The 25588-nt window shown below is 41.8% G+C and overlaps 1 protein-coding gene across 3 annotated transcripts in view; it reads left to right on the top strand.

The window, feature by feature from the left end:
- The window catches only part of CACNA2D3 (calcium voltage-gated channel auxiliary subunit alpha2delta 3), a 951279-nt gene that overhangs the window by 623903 nt on the left and 301788 nt on the right, over positions 1-25588 (top strand). For all 3 annotated transcript variants that reach the window (XR_004670571.3, XM_003818723.8, XM_034956678.3), the window contains exons 12-13: positions 5472-5550; positions 16910-17043. Coding sequence is in view for 2 of the 3 variants with exons in the window: in XM_003818723.8 (XP_003818771.6) it covers positions 5472-5550; positions 16910-17043 (213 nt within the window). In the remaining variant the exon portion in view is untranslated. The remainder of the gene's footprint in view (positions 1-5471; positions 5551-16909; positions 17044-25588) is intronic.

Genomic DNA, 25588 nt, shown 5'->3' on the forward strand with positions numbered 1-25588 from the left:
CATGTTTTAAAGTGTCGGCCTTAGCCTACCTGTGTCAGACCCCACGGACATTTTTAAAAATGTATATCCCTGGGCCTACTTTATTCTGAACCTCGGGAGGGTGGGTGCTATGACTCCACCTTCAACATGTGATTCGAGGCCCCTGGTGATACTGATGCCTTGTGAAGTTTGAGGACTCTCACTGCCCTGGCCAGAGCCACAGTCATCTCTCACCTGGAACATTGTAGTGGCCTCCTACTTACTACCTCTGTTTCTACCCTTACTCTCTATGGCTGTGGATGGGACATGGGCATTCAGAATTATAAGATTATCATAGGATAATGGAATGGGCAGCCAGGTTGAGTGCACTGTTCATGGCCTATGCTCTATCCTGCAGCCAGAATGATCCTTTTACATTATGTATCAGCTCATGTCAGACTTCTGCTCAGTCTCTCCTGAAAAAAAAGGAAAAGTGGCTTGCAGGCATCCACATGATGTGGCACCCATTGTATCTCCAAGTTAATTTCCTGCAGCCTCTGCTAGGTGACTACGTTCCATTAACACGAGCCCCTTCAATATCTCTGGAGCTTCCCTGTCGCAGGGACCTCGTACCTTTTGTTCCCTTCACCTGGAATGCTCTTTCCCATTAGCTATATGGCTTGTTCCTTCTCCCCCACTCCATTTTGTCTAGATCTCTGATCATATGCCATCTTATCAGGAAGACCTTCCCATCTTCCTTTTCTAAAAATGCAGCCCCCATCACTCTCCATCACCTTACTTTGCATTATTTTCTTTATCAGCGTTTAATCCAACAAATACATAAACATTCTATATGAATTTGCCATTTATTATGTTTCCCTCCCAAGAAAATGTGAAGTCCCTGAGGGCAGAATTTGTTTTGTTTACCCATGGTAGCCCTGGCACCAAGAATGGTCCCTGGCACATAGTAGGCACTCATGAGTTACACGTGATAGATGACAAACTACTCCTCTTGGACTCTCTCAGAAACACAAGCTTTCTTCATTATTGAAGGGAGATGTGCAGGCAGCAGCAGCCTATTTTCTGTCTGTGCAACTGCCCCATATAACTCTCCTGGTAGCCACTTCTTTCCCCTAATTTTAATGGCTGCAGAAAGGAGAAAATTTGATTCATTATCTTTACAGACTATCTATCTTCACCAAAGGTTAAAAAGAAGGGTACCCCTCTCAGTTTCTGATGGGGATTGCTTCTATGTGAGTAAAAAGCATAATCGGTTTTTTGAAAAAATCTGGATGAGTTTTTTGTTGGTTCCATTGGGGAAATTTTATACTAAGTAGATTAAGGTAAGTGACTTTGAACTTTGAAAGTCTACATCTTAACATTTTATTAAGCTTAATTGGGTTTGTAGAACATTTAAAGACCATCCAAACTTAAGTGGGAGATCAAAATGAGCGAAGAGGCTGATGCAGACTTTTTTTTTCCACCCCTGCCTTTGAGCTGCATTAATGAAAGTGGTGCGCTCCATGCCTGCAGATGATGAGCATGAAAGCCTGGCTTTACGGGGAGCTCTGGTGTATGCCAGAACTATGTCACAGCACCTTCCCATGGTTGTCTGTGCCGTGCACCTGGCCTTCAGGAGCACCCCAGATTTGGCTCTGCTTCACACTCCTTGCATCTGAAAAGTAGCTGGGCTCAAGGCAGACCACTGAAAGTTTGTTACGTGGTGCTTCCTAGGGAAGAAACTCCAGTTGTTGGAAATAAAATCCATTAGGGTACAGAATCTGTTAATGATGGAAATTAGGAGCAATTTGACTGTTGTTCACAGAGGTTTTGCTCTCAGTTAAATGAGCAGTAGCGTAAGGCAGTACTAACTGGAATATGCAAGGCCAGGACTTAATTTCCACATGTCATCTCTTTTTTGTGTTTGATTTTCACAGCAACATTTATTCTTCCTATGTTGTAACAGAGTTGTTCAGGAAGTAGCAATGTCATTACTTTCTTTTCACTTAAAATGATCTTTAATTATTAAAGCAATGCTAGTTTGTAAAATGGTATAAAATTTATGAAATAAGAAGTATGAGGCCACTTTTAGAAAAAAATAGAATTTTGTGCTACACAAAACCCACAACTTGCTTTTTACCTTTACCAGTACATCATGGATGAGGACATAGCTGCTGGGTAGCCCACTACACGAATGTACCATGAACTTGTAGCCAGTCAGCTATCAAGAAAGACTTAGAATTTAACAGTTTTTGACCTTTACAAGTAATGAAGGTGAACATCCTTGTACTTTTAATTGTGTATTTTTGAAAATGTCTAAATCTGAATTCTAGGGCTTCCAGAAAATATGTACTCTCTTCTACCACTTCTGTCCTTTTTGTTACCTCTTAGTCCCCATAAGCATTTTATTTGTTATCCCAGCTATAAGATAAATGCCTGAGGGTGGAATTACTGTGTGAAAAAAAAACCTGCAAATATAAAATGCTATTATTAAATTTCTCTCCAAAATATTTCCTACTTTAAAGTAAAATCTCTTTTCTTCTGTGGTCAGTTGAAAGGCATTATTGTGAGAGATGTAGGGCGTGAACCCAGCATCCTTTGATTATGTTTATTTTGTAGGCAGACATGCAACAAGTCATTTTCATGCCATTTCTGCTCAGATAAGGAGGTCAGTGTACTGGGAGCCAAGGACTACAAATCAGTGGAAATATTGAACATTATTCTGATTTTCTTTCATAAGCAATAAAATAACATACAAACCAATGAAGCAAATATAATACCCATAAACCCCTCAGCACATTACCTGACCCAGGGGATGGTGCTGATTGTAGCAGCCTCAGTGGTGGTGGTGGTCGTGGTAGGACTGTGCTGGTGAGGTAGGGGACATGGTGATGGTTTTCATTATTATGGTTATTGTTAGCATAATTATTCTTAAGCAGCCATGTCTGATCTGAAGTTTGGCACAATTCTACTGGTTTTCCAAATAGGTTGCCATCTTTTAAATTAGGAGTTGTAGAAGTTTTGCTGGTGATTCACAGTATTGTTCTGGAGTTTTAACTATGTCTCCAAGAGAACTCGGTTTATATGAAGGCTCTTCGTCTAGACAGCAGAGGAGGCTGGCACTCACAGCTACTTTTGCTCAAAAATATGGGTTGTTTTGTGTTGGGTCTTTGCTTATGAAGATAGACTCATAGCTTCATTTCCTCAGAGGCATCTCTTAGGCTTCTTGCTTGCCAAGGAGCCAGTGGGGATACAAGTTTTTGTCGGTCTAGTGTTTCCCCTTTAAAGAGCTTAAATTTGAAATTAAAGACAAAGATTTATGAGAAAGCATGGGTCTGGTCTCAAGAGACTTGATTCCAGTTCCTCCTGGATTCTGTGGGTGCTGGCTCTGGGCCTTGGAGCTGGTTGGGATCTTCTGTATTGACCAAACCAGCATATCCCAAAGGTTAAAAGCAGATACCAGTGCTATCCTGAGGTCTTAGAAGTCCTCTCTCATGAGATGCAACTTTGATGAAATGAAGCAAAACACTTTACTTAACTGGGCCTCAGTTTCTCCCCTCAATCAGAGATTCTCAGTTAAGTGCCGACAGTGGACAGGCAGAGAAAGTGAACAGGGGGTGCAGCTATATGAAGGAGGATCAGTGGTAATCACTTTTGGCAATATGAGGCTGGATCTTTGCTTTTTTTTTTTTTTGACATGGGCCCTCACTCTATCACCAGGCTGGAGTGCAGTGGCGCAAACTCAGCTCACTGCAACCTCCGCCTCCCAGGTTCAAGCAATTCTCCTGCCTCAGCCTCCCGAGTAGCTGGGACTACAGATGCATGCCACCATGCACAGCTAATTTTTTTGTATTTTTAGTAGAGACGGGGTTTCACCATGTTGGCCAGGATGGTCTCGATCTCCTGACCTCGTGATCTGCCCACCTCGGCCTCCCAAAGTACTGGGAATACAGGTGTGAGCCACCGCGCCCAGCTGGATCTTTGCTTTCTTTTCCCCCCAAGAGAAGCCAGAATCTCCCAATTTAAAAAACAAAACAAAACAAAAACCGTATCCTCACTCCCAAATGTGACTCTGATGGGAATGGTGTGGAGAAGAGCCAGAGGACTGGAGAGAGGTCTGTCTGCCTGCCCATCCACCCCAGAAATCCCCTTGCAGGAGCTGTGATAAATAAAGTAATGGCCTTACCAAGCACAGATGAGCACAGACTGACATTCCATAATAATAACGTGCATTTACATATCCCTTTAAATTAGGAAGAAACCATTACCTCACAACTAGCCTTCAAGTTATAATGCCCAGATTAGAGGATATGCATAATTAAAACAGAATATTCATTTTTACAATCCACTGTAAGCGTTTTTTGTTTTTTTTTTTTTTTAATCTCTTCATGTATTGAGTATCAATGTTCCAAGTGCAGTGCTCCATCAGGGCCCAGCCAGGTAAAGGAGACACATCTCTTCCTTCCCTAGTCAACTGGATACTCTAGTGGAGCAGATCGACTTCACAGACCAGCTACACAAAATGCTAGCTAACCACAATTGTAGCAAAGGCTGGGGAGGAGCAATAGGAGCACTTGACCCATCAGACTAGAGGAGCTGGAAGGACATCACCTGGTAAAGCCTTTGATACCACCTGCTGAGTGTCATTCATCTAATGCCATGTCTTCACTGACCTCAGTCACAAAGAGGTGGCCACAGGCTGCACATGGCCCATCCGAAGGGTTTTATTTGGACTGTGTGGCATTGACCCACATACCATTTTAAATTGAATTAAAGGATTTTAACCTTTTCGTTCCTTATCTTTCTTCCATTTAACCTTAAGTACCATCTGGCAGGTAGGTCATGCTTTGTTTCAAAGAGTTCTGACCTCATAAGAGAGGGTTGAGAAACCAATAGAAAATAAGAAAGCCAGGTTTTTACATATGTTTTTTGCTCTTCAGGAACCGAAAGCTTAGGAAGACTAGAAAGAGTCCCCATAGATCTCCTGGCCACAGGCTGTGTCTCTCATCCCAGTTAATTATCTTCTAATATCATGCCAGACACCACAGATGGTAAGAGAGTCTCTGCAGCCTGGCCTCACCATTGGAGGGAAATGTCGAGGGTCTTTCAGGGGCATTTTTATTCCCAAGAAGAGCACACTCTGCATTTCCTGTGTGAATGGGGAAAATGGTTGGGGATTTGGTCCAAGCTTAGATGATCCTTGTCCATATGTGTGGAGCAAGCCCAGGCCCGTGAGGCTGCCAGTCTCCCATTCCCAGTTATTCTCTTCTGTCATGACTTGCGCACCGAAAAACAACCACCACCAGTGAGTGCCATATGGTATAAAAGATCAAAGGCCCCAATTTTGAATACATTTCTAGCTGACTGTACTTCAGATGTCTTAAATATGTTCCTGCAGATGGGAAGCATGGAGCATTAAAGAGGTAAGCCACATGTGTGTGAGCCATGCATGTGATCTGTGCAGGATGGCGAAAAGTGAATGCCGCTCAGCCATGTGTTTGTCTTCCCTTCAGGTTCGCATCTTCACATACCTCATTGGACGAGAGGCTGCGTTTGCAGACAATCTAAAGTGGATGGCCTGTGCCAACAAAGGTGGGTCTTCCCATTGTGCTCGGCTCTGAATAACTTCTACCTACTTGTGCAGAATTAGGAATATTCATGAGAAAGTAGAGTGTTCTAATAATTCTAAGATAAAGTCTGGGTATATCTAAGTGATTACTGATAGACTTGTAACGGTTTCTTCCAAATTATGTTTTTTTTTTTCTGTTCTTTTTTTTTTTCTTTTTTTTTTTGTGGACAGAATCTTGCTCTGTTGCCCAGGCTGGAGTGCAGTAACGCGATGTCAGCTCACTGCAGACCACGCCTCCCAAGTTCAAGCAGTTCTTGTGCCTCAGCCTCCCGAGTAGCTGAGATTACAGGTGTGCACCACAATACCCAGCTAATTTTTGTATTTTTAGTAGAGACAGGGTTTCGCCATGTTGGCCAGGCTGGTCTAGAACTCCTGAGCTCAAGTGATCTGCCCGCCTTGGCCTCCCAAAGTGGCCTCTTTACAGGCATGAGCCACTATGCCCAGTGCCAAATTTTGAGGACATAGTCAAGTGGAGTGGTTAAGCCTTTCCACTCTTCTGCTTAGTAGCTGAGTAGCCTTGGGAGAATTGCTATGGCAGAGACATTTACTGTGCATCAAATATCCATATGCTGTCTCATCATTCCTAGCCTTCTTGCCTATAGGTGGGGCTTCAAGACTGGTTCTGGCCAATAGGGCGGGAGTGAAATCAACCTGAGTCATTTCTGGGCTAAAGCATTTGAGAGCTAGTGTGGTGGTGTTGGTACTCTCTTCTGCTCTTGTGAACTCTGAAGGTCCATGGTCCAGACAGAACAGTCACGAGATGCAGCAGCCTTCATCATCCTGGGTCCTTGAGTGAACACATGGAGCAGATGACTTTCACTGCCCCTTGCATCTGCCAACCCACACTGGATTATAAGTAGTGTTCATGACAAATAAACTTTTATGTTAAGCCACTGAGATTTTTAGTTTGATATGTTCTTATAGCATAACTTTACATACATTACTAATTAAGTTGGTCAACTTTAACTTGCCTCAATGTTCTAATACTCAAAATGGTAATGGCAATAATAATTCTTCCTTTAATTTTTAAACTATCAAATAAAATTATGTGTATTTATGGTGTAGAACATGATGTTTTGAAGTATGTGTACATTGTGTAAATGACTACATCAAGGTAATTAACATATGTATTGCCTTACATCTTTATTATTTATTTGTGATGAGAATACCTAAAATCTATTCTTTTAGCAATTTTCAAGTATATAACACATTAACTATAGTCACTATGTTATACTGTATATCTCTTGAACTCATTTCTTCTGTCTAACTGAAAGTTTGTATACAGTTCTTCCTTTAATACTTATTAACGAAATGGTGCATATTAAGTGCCTCGTTCAATACTAGGACATAATAAGTGCTCAATAATCATTAGCTTTTTTATATTCATAAGGTTAATTGATTACCAATTCCCTGTTGCATGTCAGAAACAAATAGTTTGGGGACAGCACTGGGAAGGAAGTAATAGGGCTGCCCAGTCTGTGAAGGCCTTCTTTTCATTTTACACATGGCCAAGAAGGCAAAGCATAGCAAGTTAATAGGGAGGAGAGTCCAGACTCCTTGTATCCAAGTCGTATCCAAGTCGAGCAATCAGTATCCACCAACTATGTGCAAGTTACCAAACCTATCTGGGTAGATCTGAGTCACGTCATCTACAGAGCAGAGGTAGTGACAATACCTTCCCCTCACACATGTTGTGGGCATGACATGATGCCATATAAATAAAGTTGGTAGCTTGGCTCTGGTATGTAAGCACCCTGAGTTATTCTCTTGTGTTATGTTGATCTCTGGGTCCTGTTGGCCTCCCTTCTGAGGCTACAAGCTCCATGAGAGCAGCCTTTGACTCTGATTTCATCTTGGGTGCTCTGACACAGCCCAGCCTCGTACCAGAGTGGGTGCTCCTTTGATGTTTGAAAAAATAGGTAAGTTGACTCTAAGTACTAATAAAGGAAGGTAGGTCCTGTTGCATAGTAGATTGGTATTGATGGATTTCAGTGGTCTGCTTTAAATGGGTCTCCTAAGCCATCCTTCATAAAAGTTCCAGTGTTTGGACTTTAGTGGAGAAAAGAGGACTCAGTGAAGGGTTTGTGGGTCTTAGCTCCAGTTTTGATGGCCTAAGACAAAGTTGTTTTAGGTGCAAGCCCCCAAAGTTGTTCCCTGAAATTAAAAAAGGGGGCATTTTGGAGAGAGGGGGGTGACTGAGAACCCTGGTAGGAAGGGAAGCTTGGGTCTCACAAGGGAGAAGGAAGACATGTTTTTGTTTTTCTGTTTCTTCTCAGTTTCTTCTGACATGTCCATGGCATTCTTCTTCCTTGTAGATAGACCTTCCCTACTATGGCATGCATACAGCCAGGAATGGCCACCCCATACCATGCATGCCCATCCATCCACGCAAGAATACTGTGGGCAAGGCACAATATCGGAAAGGAGTATTGATATCTTTTCCATTTGAGGCTGACTAGCAAATCTAAATTCTGATTTCACGTCCTCTTCCTCACCCCTTTGAAGAGATTATGGTACCCAGCTTGGGCCGATTCTTTCTCCCTGCTGAACTGGGTGTGGGCAGAGGAAGCCCATGGAGAAATAAATGCTCTGGGGGGCGCTCAGCATTGTGGATGGGAGTGTGGGAAAGTTCTCCAAGAATAGGTGAAGAGCCAGGCTCTTAAACCTGCACCCATCTTTCCCTTTGCTTGGCATTTTCTTTAATTATCTGCTTCTATTTGAACAGTCTTTCAAGCAAGGCTCAATTTCCTCATCTACAAAAGGAAGGGCTGCATGGAAGTTTTTAACATATCCTTGAAGCTCTAAAATAACACCTTCTGCAATTGTGTTTTGTTCATTGTCTGGCTTGCTTCACTAAAAGGTATCAATAATTCTGCTTGTCTCAGAGTTACACATTTGGCCTCATTTCAGGGAGAACTATAGGAAGAACACAGGCAGAGGAGAGGGAGGCTGAGTAGATCCCAGATTTCGTCTGAGTGAAGAGGCCTTTCTTGAAATTAGTTTTGGAACTTTGTTGACATTTAAAAACCTTGAGTTAGCTATACTTTTCCCATTTTTTCCTTTATTCTGTGGTCTTGAAAAAAAGAGTTCCTTTCCATTTTTTAATTTTTTTTAAAAAAATTTGCTGTTATTTCTTGCCACATCAGATTGCAATTCTTCCATCAGCTAGTATGCATTTAGTCATGGGTTATTGTTTTTACCACTGTCTGTGTCCAGCTGATGAAAATTACTGAAATTGAAGTCTTGTCTTAATCAACTAATATTACACCATAATTTAGTTTTAGTCATTGTTTATAAGAATCTTTGAGGCATCCTTTTGAAGACAGTTTAGTCAACTCAGAGTATTTTAGGGCCTGGCTATAGAATATAGCCTTTAGGATTTATAAGTTCTGAGTACAGCAGTGCAGAAAATCCAGGGAGGTAATAGTAGCTGCTTGGCTGGACAGGCTGTGGATTCCATAATAATTCTCCTTCCCTTCCTGTCCACATCCAGTTATTTCCCTTCCTACCAGAGTTAGCCCCTCTTGATAGTTTCATCTTCCTCATTCTGCTTCTATGTAAAGAGCCTTGGGAATGTCACTGTTTGCCACTCTTCAAAGTAGCAATGCCATCAAAATGTGATATTCCAGTCATCTGTGCCCATATAAACATTGGCTTCACGTTGCGTCAGTTAAGGGGTTTTGGACCATGTAACATCGGTGAGCAAGTATTCTTCTATGGTCATTAATTAAATCATTGTTTATAGTCTCAGATTGTTATAGTATGGAGGCAGCATAACATTTTTCATCTCAAGTGTCATGAGGTCCAGAGGGCCCCCTTACATATTTTCACCCTGACTCAGCCAACTTCTGCAGTGAAATGAAGCATTAGCATTCAGGGACCAGAGCAGACCCAAGGAGTGTCCAAGGAGGCAGAACTAACCCACTGGGCCTGACCACAGAATGACCCTGGGAGGGAGCAAGAATCATGAGGGCTCTCACATTGTCCCTGAGTTAGTGGTCAAGGACCTGCTATCAGTGCAGGACTTCTTCCTTGGGAGTCTGGTAGCCATGGAGACAGTTCTTAGCTAGCAGATCTCAGACACTTTCCTCTGGAAATGAATGTCTGGGGACATTCGTACCCCTTGCAATAGTTCTCTGCCTCCTCCAGTCTACCAGCAAAATCCAGGGAGGCCTGGAGCTTGTGAGTTTATTTCATTTTATGCATAAGTAGGTCCTGTCTTGAGGGAACCAACCCTAATGAGACAAAGCAGCAAGCCATTTTACATACATTAAAACAATCATTGCCACTGTAGAATGGCTGGTGGAATTTAAAGTTCTGCATTCACACTATTTCAAAAATAAGTGAACTGGAAAACAGAAAAGAGGGCCGACTACCGACTAGCCCAGACATTTCACAAAGCCATGGTGACCTTCTCTAACATTCAGTATGCCAAGATTTTAAATAAGCACTGGCTGATTCTCCTTCAGAAATCACAGTTAATGGAGTGTTTTCCAGCTGTGCAAATAAAGAAGGGCCTCCATGTTTGGGTTCTCAACCGATCAGTCATCGTCAGGTCCAATGGAAATGCCACATGTGTTGTCGTCTGCTTAGTTTACCCCTTTTCCATGGGCTAAAGGTCATTCTCTCCTTATTCGAAAGAGAACTGGTGGCCTGAGACTTCCTGGAAGGTCCAGCTCCTAATCTTTTTTCAATAAAAAGATTCTTAACCTCATTATATCTTTCCACATGTAGTGTCCCCCAAAAGATAGCTTCACATTTATGAGGCCACAATGGTCATAGGCGACAGCAGGAGAAAAGGGGCAATTAAAACATTTTGCTATTTCAAGAGAGGTGAAGGAAGGCACAAACAGCAGCTATTTAAATACCTTTTTGTAGTTCATTGCACACATTCCTTAGAATCAGAGATTTTGAGTGGCAATGAAGATGGTGATGCTTGCTGTTATTGTAAAACAGCAACTAAGGATGACAAGCTGCTCACTAAGTGCCAGGCATAGAACAGAGTACATCTGTGCATTACCTCTTTTGATCCTCCCAAAGGCTCTATGAGGTACTGTTATCATTATTTTTGTTTACAGAGAAGGAAACTGAGGCTGAGCAAGACTAGCACCTTGTTCCAGATTACCAGCCAGCAGGCAGTAGAGCTAGGATTTAGGCCCAGGTGATCCAAAGCCCCAGCCTGAACTCTTCATCAGATGTAAGGCTGCTTCTCTTTGGAGAGGAGAAAGCTGTGATTCATAGAGAACTCTTACGTATCTCTCTTCATTTGAGGTAATCTAGGAAAAGAAAACTAGAGAGTGAGAAAGGATTTCAGTGTGCCATAATTAACAAAGGCCAGAGCTGGGATTTATGCCCAGCCTGTATGTTCTGGAAATGGCACTGCTTCAGCTTGCACAGTGGTATGGTTCAGGTCCTGATGTTTCAGAGTTGGGGACATTAAGGCTGTAGATAAGATGAGACCAGGAGAAACCACAGCAAGGTGTGATGGGTGTAGCCACAGAGCTATAAGAAGGAGACAGCATTCCTATTTCCCCAGTGTGTACCTTTAGATTGTTTTCTTCTTTTTCTTGTATTTTTAACATGGAGTTAGAAATTAAAATGTAGTCATAGTCACAAAGGAAAAGATGTGTCCCTTCATCTGAGGCTCAAGCTGATTTTGAGAGCTCTGCTCAGGAGTGCGGTTCTCCCACCAAGACCATTGGGCTCCCTGCCCTCAATGTCCATTCTCTCCAACACCATGAATATGGGTTCTTCTGCTCTCAGCACTCAACAGACCTCTTGCTTGTTTTTTGTGAAGTCAGAGAAGACAGGGAGGTAGGAAGCTGTTTATAAATTGTACCTTTTTCTATAGAAATAAGTGTTTTTTTCAGTAGTGTGTGATCTTGACCGGGAGGAGGAGGAAGATGACACAGAACACAGTATTGGGAGCGTCTTCCAAGAACACCGTTGCTCATAGGGAATGCAAACCAGGGAAGCCACAGCATCACCTTCACTGCCCTCCTAAATCTCATTCTTACCTCAGCACCCTCTGGAGACTGAAATTTTGGTACTGGCTCTCAGGTTTTCCGCCTGCCTTGCTTAAGGTGGGAAGAGTCTTTGGAAAGACTCAAAGACTCAAAGGAATCAAAGGAAGCTATACCCGTCACTCCAAAGATGGAAGGAGGACCTCACTATTTGAGGTAGACAGCTAGGATCTGCCCACTGAGGACAGACTCCTGGTACCCTTGGATCTGGTCATTGCAAAGTGGAGTATTTAATGATTCACCACAGGAGCTTCTCATGCTCAGGCAGCTTTGAGGCAAAAGACTCTAAAAATCCCCAAGTAAGGGTAATATCTCAGAAACACAAAGCACTGCGTTGCATATGGTTTATCACATGCAGTATTTGTAACCCAGAGTTCACAGAAGGAGCTCTGCAAGGGAATAAGGTAAATAAATTGATGTTATAGAGAAAAATGAGCAGACCATTTGTAATAGGTGGCTAACTTCAGCATTAATTGCTCCTTGGTAATTAGCGAATGATTGCTGATTCTGTTTTCTTACATGATATATGAAGTCCAAAAAAGCACATTAAAAAAGAGAATAAACATTCAAGACCTAGAATTTAACAGGAAAAAAAACAGAGGGAAAGGGGAGGGAAAGTGGCCAGCTGAGAGAATACAGAGGGAAAACAAGGGAAGTGTCTATGGTTACAGCCAGATTCTAGCCCTTAGCGATTTCCTATTATCCATCATTTGTTAACTAAAACTTACACTAAGACATTTAAAAACCAAAAAAAAAAAAAAAAGGCTCAGAAAGATTTTAAACTTTAATGAGTTGGAATCAAATGTGCATAAGCTTTGCAGCATACATTGTTATTGTCAATATTATTTTTAAAATTTTATCTTTTCTCACCTTTTTATACATCTGCATCCCTGGTCTACATAGTGAAATATAAGTTGGAACTATAGACTGGGGTTTGAGTAGATCTTTGTTGTTGCTCATTGCTCAAAGGACAGTCATATATTGCCCCATCCCCATCCTCAGAGTTCCCCAGCTACAATACGCAAATAGCCCATTAGAGTTACCCTCCTGGAGGAGGAGCTCTGAGCTGCTCTCCTGTCCCTTCCCAGCAGCGAAAGAGGCAGTGTCTTCAGTGGTTCAGAGCAAAGGCTTTGGAATAAAATGAACCTGGATTCGAATTCATCCAGGACAAATTACTGACTCAGAGTTTGTGTTTCTTCCCCTACACGGTGAGCACATGCTTTGGGCCATTGTGAGGCCCACATCCAGAGAGGCAAGGTGGATCTCAGTAAGACCTCAGAGAATGTTCCCACCTTACTAATGGCTCCTGCATACCTTCCCTCCCTGTTCTTGGAATATTGCTCCCAACAAGGTGGGGATTTTTGAATCATTTCGTGGAGCTAATATTCCAGTTAGAGAGAACACAATAAGCAAGTGAGAATCCAATGATGGATGAGTCCTCTGAAGGGACTGATGCAGGGTGAAGGGAGAGGAAGTGACTTCAGACAGGAATGTCAGGGAGGGCCTCTCTGAGCTGAGCCCTGAGTGACAAAAAGGAACCAAACATGGAAAATGGGATAAAGGGTGTCCCAGGCAGAGGGCAGCAAGTGCACAGGCCCTGAGGAGGGGAACGCAGTTGGCATGTGAGAGGCGGGGAAAGAAGGCCAGCGAGCCTGAACAGTGAGCAAGAGGGAGATGGCAGGGATGAGGTCACCCAGGTAGGTGGAGCCAATTCAGGGAGGGTCTTGGAGGTCAGGGTAAGACATCTGGATTTTATTTTAACTCTAAATATAAGCTATTGTAGGATTTCAACCAGGAAGATGATGATTTGCTGCGACCTTTTAGACAATCTCTGATGGCTGTGAGGAGCCTAGACAAGGGGGAGAGGGATTTGTGGGGAGACTCTTGTGGACTCTGGGTGAGAGATGATGGCATCTTGGAGTAGTGAAGCAGTGGAGATTGGGAAGTGAATTTAGATAGATTTTAGAGATAGGACCAGAAGAACATGCTGGTGTATTACATATGGGGTGGGGTGAGGAAAGGAGGGATATGGAGGATAATTATGTTTTGGCCTCTTTGGGAAGTGGTGCCATTTCTGAGATGGGAATGACCAACTGGGAGAGGAATGGATTTGGGAAGTGAAGTCGGGAGTTGGCTTTGGATGCATTCGGCCTGAGAATCCTGCTAGTTATCCCTGTGGAAGTGTCGGGTATACAGTTGGCCGTGGGTCTGTCGCTCTGGAGAGAAGTCAGCTTTCTGTAATCTTTCAGAACCTTGGCTGTGATAAGCAAGGACAAGTGGGGATGATTTCTCAGCTCTGTCCTTTTCCAAATGTATGATTGTTTTCCCCCAACTCCCTCTCTATCCTAATAACCTGTCCCTCCCACCCTCCTCCTTAAATTCATCTTTCTTCCCTTGGCACTGTTTTGGAAAATCCAAATCAGAGAGCTTTACTGCTGGCTTTGAGGATTAGATGTGAATACAGGCAACCAAGAAGAACTCCTACAAGATCCTGTCTGGGCCCAAGAGCACAGGCGCCTAAACAGAATTGTTTGACACTGCAAAGCACTCATCCCTGTATCCTAAAGGTCTGGAGCTATTGAGTTGTGTCTCCCTACTTTACCATGGTAGCACCCCTCTTAGCTTGTCCTCTGTGTCAAGACCCCTTAACGCAGAGCCCAAGATTTGCCTACTAAAGAAGAGATGAAATATTTTCTTTCTTATCAAACGCTGATTGCAGCCTCCATGCTTGGAGAGATGATAACTGTGTATGTGGCATGTTCCCTATCCTCTGGCAATCCTTTTTAAAACCTGTCCTTTCTGACCATGCCTCTAAGAGGAACCATCTAGGAGCATTGCTAAAGCAGCATCCCAAATGGGTCTCCCTAACTATGGTGCCTGATGGCTGAGAGAGGTGAACATAGGCCCTGCTCCCAGGTCTCAAACTAGGACAGAAACTCACAGCCTATTCCTTTGGAGCCCTGTTTCCCCTGGGATGGGAAAGGCTCTGACCCAGGCCAGGAGGGTGGGGCAGGCAGGAGTGACAATGCATGCTAATTAGCACTATGCAGAGCTGTCATCAGGAACCCAGAAGCCACATGGTCCCAACCTGGTTTGGGGTTGGCACACCAAATTCAAACCAGCTGGCCTTTGTTTAGAAATCCTCTGGGTGGGTCCCGACCCTTTCTGGACAACAGCAGGGCTGGTATTTCCTTACCCTGAGCCCTATTTTAGTCACTAAGAGATTCTATAAACTCTGGAGCTAGTGCTGTGATGGAGCTGGCCTCAGAGGCACACATACTCTCTTTAATTTGTTTGGCGAGTAGGAGGTGGTATGAGCCTAGGATCCTTATTTAGAGGCACGGGGAGGAAACAAGAATCTGTGTCCATCCCCTGCTTGAAATCCTTCCCTGACTACCTGCATATAGGATAAAGTCTAAACTCTTTCCCAAGTTGTGTGTGACAGTCCTCCTGCCCATTTCTGTCATCTTATGTCATCTTAACTCTACCCTCTCTCTACCAACTCCTTAACTCCAGCCATTCTGAGCTATTTTTAGTTCCTAGAAGGGGCCTGCTTCTCTCTGATCCTGGGTCCTTGTTTATATTCCTTGTTTTGCTGGACACTATCTTTAATTCCAGTTCCTCTGGCTAACTGGTCCTCATCCTTCAGGTTCTAGCTACACTGACCCTTGCTCAAGGTAACCACATTTGATTGGCTGTGCCTGTTGTAAGTTTTAGCTTAATGTTGAATGTGCCATTTTGTAATTGTCTGTTTACTCAGAACTGCCAGGCCCCAGGGGGGCAGGGGTCTTGCTCACCTTGTTAATCGCTGCTTCTTCAATGCTAAACACAAAGGAAACCTTCAATAAATGTGTGAATGAAGGGCTCCCTCCAAGGGATCCAGGCCTGTGTTCAGTTCACCCTTTCCCTTTTAACATCTCCTAACCCACAGCAAAGCTGATGTGACCCCAAGCTCTACAGCAGTACAGGAACATAGCAGCGCCCTGGAACTAAAGACCAAAATAGTGTCACCAATCACAAGACAACAGCATGGTGAGAATGTTTCTGTTGCTTAGAAATCATGTCTACCTGGCTGGGCGTGGTGGCTCATGCCTGTAATCCCAGCACTTTGGGAGGCCGAGGCAGGCGGATCACGAGGTCAGGAGATCAAGACTGTCCTAGCTAACACGGTGAAACCCTGTCTCTACTAAAAATACAAAACAGCCGGGCGTGGTGGCGGGTGCCTGTAGTCCCAGCTACTCAGGAGGCTGAAGCAGGAGAATGGTGTGAACCTGGGAGGCGGAGCTTGCAGTGAGCAGAGATTGCACCACTGCACTCCAGCCTGGGTGACAGAGTGAGACTCCATCTCAAAAAAAAAAAAAGAAGGAAAGAAAGAAATCATGTCTACCCAACATATTTAAAAGGCAGCACTGGGGACCACATCATGATATGGGCTGAAATGTTAGCCTCAAACATACAAAGGGCAAAATTCAGTAGAAGTAAAAGGGACAAATTAAGAGACTTACAAACCTGGACTCATCATCTGTATTTGCTACTTGATGCCTGAGAGAACATAGGCAAAAAACATATCCCCCATCTGCATCAGTCATCTTATCTTTAAAATGGGCACAGTCATCTGCACTTAAATATGTTGTCACAAAGAAAAGGGACAACGTTGATCAAGTGTTTAGCAAATTTTATGGCACTTAGCACTCAAAAATTAATCATAACTATTATTGTTATGTTTATAAAAATGAACTAGCCTTTAATTTTTATGGTTCCTAGTTTTTCCTTTGGAAATAGACTCACAAAAATGAAAAAATAAGGTTACAAAATATCATGTAGAAAGGACTGTCATTTGTACCAGGGAATAAACACACACACACACACACACACACACAGTATGTCTGTGTAAACATATACTGTGTGTGTGTGTGTATATATGTGTGTGTGTGTGTGTGTGTGTGTGTGTGTGTGTGTGTGTGTATATATGTATGTGGGGAGTGGGGGGTGCGTATAAAGTTAGGGAGGATATTCTCCAAAGAATTAACAGGAACTTCCTCTGGGAGATGAGTTTATGGCTGATTTTAATTTTATTACATTTGCTTGACTGTATTTTCTAACATGAACTTATTACTCATAAAGTGGGTGATGGGGGAGAGGAGCTAACGTTGAAAAGAAAAATGGGGGAGAGGAGCTAACATTGAAAAGAAAAAAGAAGGAAACTAGCTAGAGGGCAAGAAGGCATGGCATATGCATATTCCCAGTTGCAGGTCTTTCTGTCTGTTACTAAACTTGGCCCTCCCTTGGGTTTTGACAGGATTTTTTACCCAGATCTCCACCTTGGCTGATGTGCAGGAGAATGTCATGGAATACCTTCACGTGCTTAGCCGGCCCAAAGTCATCGACCAGGAGCATGATGTGGTGTGGACCGAAGCTTACATTGACAGCACTGTGAGTCCACGGGGCCCTGGGAAAGAGGCTAAGCTTTACCCCCATCCCCAAATTGTGTTAATTCCAGAAAATAGCAACTGTATCACTCTTATTTTTTGTGTTCAGTGACACTTTTCTTGATTGTTTGTATAGTGTTGGTCACCTTGACAAGCAAAGTTGGTGAAAAATCATAATGTACTAGAAAGTATGACACGTACTTCAGAAAGGTAGCTGGTCTGCACAAAAGAAATCACGTTTTGCTTGTGTCTTTTCTCGTTACTTCTGTCCCACTTTTTCACATGTGTTCAAATTCTGTCAGTGTAGCAATGATTACAAGCATTCTTAGATTCTGTCCTCACCATATGTGAGCCCCAGTCCTGGCAATGAATCTTTGTGTCTCAATTGGGAATGTAACCAAAGCTCAGCTCTAATAATGAATTGGGGCCACCATGGAGGCTACAGTTGCATTTTCTTCCCATGCATAAGTGAGAATATGCTTGAATGGTGGTTCAGTAGGCACTGGATTGTTGTTTGAACTCTGACCATGGGCCCATTCTAAAGCCGAATTCTAAGCAGCAGATTCTGATGCTGAATTAGCTGAAAAGGAGGAGCTTTGCCAATCATCAAGTAATGGCTCAATGGCTGGGTTTCTTATGTAATCTCAGGGTGATTTTTCATAGTGATAATAAGTCTGATGGGAGTGGTGTTTTTCATTTATTGATTGTAAGTGTTCTCACAGGGTCTCTCTCCAGTCATTTTTGTTGGGATTAACATCACATTAATCACTGTAACCCAGACACAGCCGTCCTCCAGAGTGATCTCGATGGCTGTCATGGGTCAGCTTTTCTCTCCCTGGGCTCTCTCATTCCTGCTGCACTTCTGGCAGCTGCAGGCAAACTCAGGGCAGGAAAAGCATGTGGGAACTCATTTCAGGGGACACCATGACACAGGCCAGGCCACAGCAGCCTGCGCCATCTCAGCCTTAAAGTATGCAATGCGGCCCTGGAAATATGAATGTATCCCCTTGTCAAAAAGGGAGACTCCTTCCCCAAGAAAAGTCATCTTGAATAAAGATGAATGTTGAGCTGAAAAGGCTTCTCCGATGCTAGGGAGACCATGAGCTTCTATCAGCTTGAGTCTGTCCCCAGTTTGGTTTTAAATCATGGAAACAAAATAAGCTGCCCCATTTATGTTGGCACCATATTAACAATAGCAGCCATGGTGATAACTTCATCTTTTCTTGTATGTTGTTGGGTAAGGCAGGAAAAATAGGAGTGAGGAGGAGGAGGAGTGTGGCTAGCTAGTATTAAAGTAACCAAATCACTCAGTGGTTTTGTGTACAAACCCCAAATAGCCAGTTTGTTCAGTCATTTTATTTGTTTCATCAATTTAAAAAAATATAAGACACAGTTTCTACAATTAAAACATTATGGTAGTAGCACCTGGACAGACAGATCAGTAGAGTAGAAGGTCCAAAAAATCAACTACATATGGGGATTTAGTATATAATAGAGGTGATGTCTCAGATCAGTGGGGCTAAGATGGGCTTTGTAATAGATGCTTTTGGGAAAATCAGATAGCCATTTAGAGAAAAATAGAATTAGTTCAGTCTTCACATCATACCCAAGGAAGAAATCCAAGTGGATCAGACGTCTAAATTGTAAAAAATGAAACCATTACAAGCAGTAGAAGAAAACCTGGGTAAATTCCTCTGTGACCTGGATTCTGGGAAGACTTTAACAATGACTGCAAAATCTACAGGCAATAAAGAGAAAGATAAATAAGTTTGACTACAACTTATTTATCAACGACAAAAAAAACTTTTGTAAGCCAAAAACACATCATAAGCAAAGCCAAAAGACAAATGATAAAATAGGAGAAAATATTTGTGACACATAGTACACATGAAGAATTAATAATCTCCAATATATAAAGAACTTTTTAAAATTGAGGAGAAACCCCCAAAATTGCTATAGGAACAAAATGAGCAAAAAAAATTGACAATTCACAAAAAAGAATAAAAAATGGCTTTTAAACATAAGATGTACAATTTCATAAGAAGAAAAATGCAAATTAAACTATAATGAGATACCATTTCTCACCCATCAGAGTGGCAAAAACTAAAAGCTTAACCTTGCACTCTGTTGGTGAGGCTATGGGAAAAGGGACACTCTTATTCATTGATTGTGGGAATGCAAAATGGGGCAATCTCTATGGAAGTTAATTTGCATTTACCCTTTGATCCAGCAATCTTACTTCTAAGAATTCAACCCTGAAGATGGACCTCTAACAGCACAAAAATATATGCACAAGTTTGTTCATTGCAGAGCAGCTTGTAATTTAAAAATATGGGAAGTTACCTAAATGCCCAAACATAAGAGATTGAATAGACTATGGTACCTACACCTAATGGAGTCAATATTAAAAACAAGAATGAGAATGACCTGCATTAGTTGATAGTGATTTACAGAATATACTTCTAAGTAAAATGAGCAAAATCACATATAGCATACTACTTTTTGCAAGAATTATATATAGCATACTACCTTTTATATAGGAAATGAGGAAAAAAGAAGATAGATATGTAATTACTTACTTTACAAAAAAAAAAAAAAAAGCAAAAACAAGAAACAGAATAAACCAGAAACCAACAGAACTGGTTACCAACAGAACTATCATTCCCTCCCCAAGCCATCTTCTCTGCACCACCTCCCACATCTTATTAGGATATGGGAGGTGGTGCAGGGCTTCGGGAGAAAATGACACAACTCTGAGTATACCTTTTTGCACAGTTTTGACTTTTGAAAGCATATGAATGTTCTGTGTATTCAAAAATTAAACAAGATTGGGGGAAAATTAAAAGTGAATGCAAACAGAACAAAATGAATCCAATAATATTTCAAGTGAATAAAAAATTTCTCAGAAAGGGAGGAAAAAAACTTTAGAATATAGTAGTACACACAATATTAAATTTTGAACACAATACTTTCACTCTCTACCCCTCAATCTAGGGAGGAAAAGAGAACTGCAAATAAATTCTAAACTCCAGTTGGTGTCATTTGTGGTAATATGGTTACAGCAATTCTGAATCCATTTTGTGAGTATGGAGGTATTGGGCAAATGTGTAAATGCTGAAGACAGGGGATCTGCCTATGGGATTAGACTTGATTGAAAAATCCCAACTCTGTCTTTCTAAAGGACCTACAAGCAGTAGCACCAAAGTAGCAATGAGCCCATCCAGTACCCAGATTCTGGCTTCTAAAAAACACTCCCCACTAAGAGGAGCCAGGGACCCTTAGAGTAATTGCTTATTCCAGGGCTGCAGCAGAGAAGGTACCAAATAATAATAATGATGATGACAATAATAATAATAAGCTTGGAATATTTTGTGCCAGAAACTAAGGAAGTGCTCAAAACAATAATGTGGTCATGTCAAAAGGACACAGGATCAGCATGAAGAGGCTCTCATTGGTCAAATCTGGGACAATTTGAGCCTCAAAATAAGGAATGACAATAATGGCTTGTAACTTGTTGAATAAAGCAGAAATCCACATGTCCTTACTGATAATAAATAACTAAACAAATCCCAAACAGATGAACCAGATAGGTAAGTCAGTGGGTGAGAAGAGTGCAGTGTATAATGGAGTGCTGACTGGCAAATGAGGAGGGAGTGATGGAGTTGGAAAATCACTATTTTGCAACCATTTTGGTAAAGACCAGTTAGGGCAAAGGTCTGTCAATGGATGCTAAATCTAGGGGGAAAGTTCGATGATGAGCAGAGTATTTTTATGACCTCAAAATGCTTCCCTAGACTTTTCATTAGTCATGAGGGGGAAAAAGTGGCACCTGAACAGTGGGATACTATGTACACTGTCTTAGTATACTATATATTGGATGAATCTCAGCAACATCTTGAGCGGGTCCTCAAAATTAGCACCACCAATGAGAAGCAGATGGACATTGTGTGCCTGCAGAGAAAGAAACATCACACTTATGTATTGTTTTGACCAGGGACACATAACCTGATGCTCACGGCAGATATAAGTTCATGAAGCAGATACAGCTTTGCATTAATATGATGCCTTGCTTTAGGTAATGTTCAGCACTTAAATCGGTTGTTGTATTAGATTTGCTAATTACATACAGATCTAGGAAGTTAGAGGGAGAACCCATTGCTACTCAAACTTTTGCGCTAAAGTACTTTTGTGACCACAGAGCCAAAATATATGGTCTGGGGCAGATCTGGGCATGTAGTTACAGAGGAAAGTCTCTGAAGTCTTTTGCTTTATCTTAAACATTTGCACAAATTTTACATTCTGTGCCATAATCATTCTTATTTACTTTAAAATAACATTTCAAGTGGCCCATTACTAAGTAAACTTGGTATGCCAAGATGACAGAGCTCATTTATTCCACTTCTTAAAGAACTCTTTGAGGTTCATAAAACTAAACCCGCAAAATCAGGTTATCCCTAAAATGATAGCCCAACATTGTTGCTATGCTTCCCAAGGTTCTGTTGCTGTATCTTTGCAAATTGCCCTAATAAACAGATCTCCCAGTAGAATGTCCTGAGGGTTCCTTCTCCTTTTCATGATGTTGAGCAACCTGTCAGGCCAGGAAGGACACTGGGGAGTCTGTCTTCCTCTTTGTTAGGTCTGCCGGGTGAAGAGAAGGCAGCTGCTGCTTCAACAGGTACCTCTGACCAGGAAGCAGCAGTTTCTTCCAGCTCTTTATGTGGACCTGGATTCTGCCAGGACACGAACAAACAAACAACAACAAAACCCCATCATTTATACGGGGTCAAAATAGGATTCACATGGTGAACTCATCTGCAGAGTCTAAATTCTGAGATGCTCACCAACTTTGGAACCACCCAAAAGATCAAGGGGGAGATGAGCAGTTTTGAATTTATGACTGTCCTGACACATCCAGGACAGTTTCAAGCCAGCATTACCCTAAGGTGACCCAGCTTGCAGTAATGAAAGAGACTAGACTCCACGAGCACTTGGCATTAGGAATGATGATTGACTCCATTTTAGTAACCTGATGTTTTGTTGGTATTGATAGCTCTGGATTTTTTTTTAAGCATATTTATTGTCTACCTTAGTTTATTCACTAAGGGCACTGAATGTAGGTTAGAACAGCATCCCAGGTTTGAATTGCATGCCTACTCCATATTTGCTCTGTGACTTTAAGCCAGTTACTTAGCCTCTTTCAGTATAGTTTTCCTCATTTCTAACATGAGAATACGACCTGCCTTCCAGGGTTCACTCTAAGGATTAAATGTCTATGCATAGTATGAATGCAATAAATACTATTTATTGTCATTTCCCAATTTTAGAAAACCTAGTGTGAGTTTATTTCCTGGGCTGAAAGAAGTTTTTAAAAATACTGGATTCTCCTTTCTTTGAGCTGGGTCTCACATAGTAACTACATGATTGTTACCATATTCATAATAGAACTTGGTAGTTAAGTATGATGAGTATCTTGGAAAACATTGTTTGTTTAAAGATACTCTTTAATTCTTTGGAATTCATTTGGCTGTAATTATGTGCTGTGAGCCAGGCACTAATGTCTGGGGGTAAGTGCCTGGGTCAGTGTCCCCAGAAAACACTGGGATTGTGCCGCACTAGCCAGGCAGAACCTTTCACCCCTAACACCCTTACTGAGGAGAGCCCTTGCTGAATTACACAAGGAAAGGGAAATACGGTAGCAGCCCCCTTCACCCTTTGCCCATTTGCCCCGAAAATACTTGCTGCCGACACTTGCGGCTGCAGCTGTTAACCCGAGATAACTTTGCCACAAAATATCTCACTTTTATTATTATTTTTCTATAAATATCCTATAAAGAGAATGATGTCTTCTGTTTCCCAAAACATTCTGTTTTTAGTAGTGGTATTTACATTTACAAAATATAGTAATTCTCAATGGCTAAAAATGTCAAATCCTAGAGAATGTTGCATTCCTACACATGATGTTAACATCATTCTCAAACAGTTGTTGGCCGAAGATTCATTTGATGAATCCGATTTTTCCAAAATAAGCGATTCTGACGATTCAAACAATTTTGATGTTAGTTCTGTTTTAGAAATAACTCCAAGAACAGTTTTTATATTTTATTTTCACATTGAAAATCAGTCAGATTTGCTTCAACCTCAAAAACCGTGTTTATGCAAAATCAAATGAGTGCTGGCAGCAAGCTGCACTTTTTTTTTTTTTTTTTCTAAACGTGAAAAGGGTTAATTGGCCACAGCTTAACGGACTCAGTGTCAGTTAAGCGCCCTTGGCAATGCAACCATTTGTGCCTGTCGCCCACAGCACCCTGGACATGTGATCTGGAAGGCCATTCTGGTGCACGAAGCATATGTCTGTTCCCCATGCTTGAGTTGCAAGCTTACTTGAAGTCAGTTGTCTTCATTCCCAAACCTATTGATGCCAGTGGTAATTTTATCATAATTGTATAAATGAATTAAATATTATTTAAACCAACAGATTGTGAGTATGAAAAGAAAGTCATTGTTTCTGTGAATCTGTAAATGAATGCTTTGGAAAGACTGTAAAGAAAGTTGCTAAAAAATTACCACTGTGCTGAATATGGGCAAAGCAACCATAAAAAACTAGGGAGAAAAAAAACATCTTCCTTGCATTCAGAGAAAATTGATGCTTCATTTTTCTTTCTTTCTTTCTATAGGGTAATTTTCCTTGATTTGTTTGTGTCATCCTTGGTTGATGTGGTGGATCTGGGGGCTGGGTTAGTGTCTGCTTTTTCTCTTATTGTCTCTTAGTGGCCTCGGGCAGCTGTGTACTCCAAGAAGGAGAACAGATCTTTCCAGACACAGAGAGAGGGGTCACTAATTGGTGTGTGAGCAGCTGTGATTTCCATCTAGAAACAACCAACACACTCCCATTATGTGGGTCAGCATCACTTTATGGCTCTGCTAGTTCTCTACTGCCCTTTAACAAATCAGCACAGACTTAGTGGCTTTAAACAGCACAAGTGTATCATCTCCAGGTTGCCATGGATCAAAAGTCTCAGCACAAGTTAGGTGGATCCTCAGCTCAGTCACTCACAAGGCTACAAGGAAGCGTTGACTGCACTGCAGGTCTCATCTGCAACTCAGGGGCCTCTTCTAAGCTCATTCAGCTTGTTGGCAGAATTCAGTTCTTTGCCCGTATAGGACTGAGTTTCCATTTTCTTGCTTGCTGTCAGCTGGGGACCACTCCCAGCTCCCAAAGGCCACCCAAAGTTCCTTGCCATGTGGCCCCTGTAGGCTGTCACACAATGCTGTTTGTTTTCCTCCAGCCCAGCAAAAATACATCTCTCTGATGCTTCACCTTCCCTTAAAAGCTTCTTCCATTGAGTCAGGCTGACTCAGGATCATTTCTTTTTTAATTAACTCCAAGTCAATTGATTAGTAATCTAATTATACCAGGGATATCCCATCAGCTCACACTCAAGGAGAGGGAATTTGATGGGGTGTGTACTTGCGGCAGAAATCTTGGGGGCCATTTTTGAATCTTGCCTACCCCAGTGGTCTCTGTCCATGTGCTCTGGTCTGAGAGGGAAAGATAATGCCAGAAGGAAATGCAACCATATCTCCTGCAAACTGTCAAGAGAAAGTTTTAGGATAGCTATGTCCATTCTTCATCATAACATTTCTACTTAGCACTGATGTTTCCCAGAGGAGCCTGGTTCTCTTTGTTATATTGCAGTCTGAAAGGAGCTGTGATTCCTTTAGGAATCAGAAGATCTGTGACCCTGCTGATGTGTATTATTCCTACTAAATACTAAGGGAGTAGGTAAATATTTGTTGATTATCTAGTATGTTTGGACACTTGTACCCAAAAGATGGCTTAATATGGTCTGACTCTTCTTTCTCTGTAATTATCTGGGTAGTTAAGGAAAAGGAATTCCTCTTTGCTTGACTCATCAGTTTTTGTGGCTGAAAACCCAACAGCAATAAATATAATTATATAACTGATTTAATGCTTAAATAAATAGCTTAAAAATGACCCGTGAGTATAGTGCTTTCGCTATTAATTATACATTGATCCATAGTTTTGGTTCTGGACAAGTTCAAGATAAAAGTTTAGCTGTGAACAGAAGCTGAGTTTGGGTTCTTGCACATGAGAGCCAATCATTGCATTTAACCAATTCTAGAATCAGAAACTGACAAAACTTCCTTTCAGGGCCCATTCTCCCTGCTTGTTGCTACCAGTCTGATTAAATATTCTGTTTCCTGCTTGGCTATCCTGTTCAATTTGTTTTCCTGGTGAAACCCAAATAAATGACTTAATGTTAACAACATTAATTATGTTGAATCTAATAAGATCTCATGTATTAATTGACAAAACAGCAAACACCAGAATTCTGAAATTCATAGGCCTCTCATATGAATACAAGTCATGCATAGTCATTATCTCTTAGGTGCAGAGCAAAAAATCATTAACAATGGAATTTGTTCCATTTTAAAAGCAAATGACTTGTGCTTTGGAGTTGGGTCTTAATCAGCTTGGGAATGCTATTCAACTTGCTGTGCAGGATAGAACCAGTATCAAACCAAGG

Source organism: Pan paniscus, chromosome 2, assembly GCF_029289425.2.
Source record: "Pan paniscus chromosome 2, NHGRI_mPanPan1-v2.0_pri, whole genome shotgun sequence".
Lineage (NCBI taxonomy): Eukaryota > Metazoa > Chordata > Mammalia > Primates > Hominidae > Pan > Pan paniscus.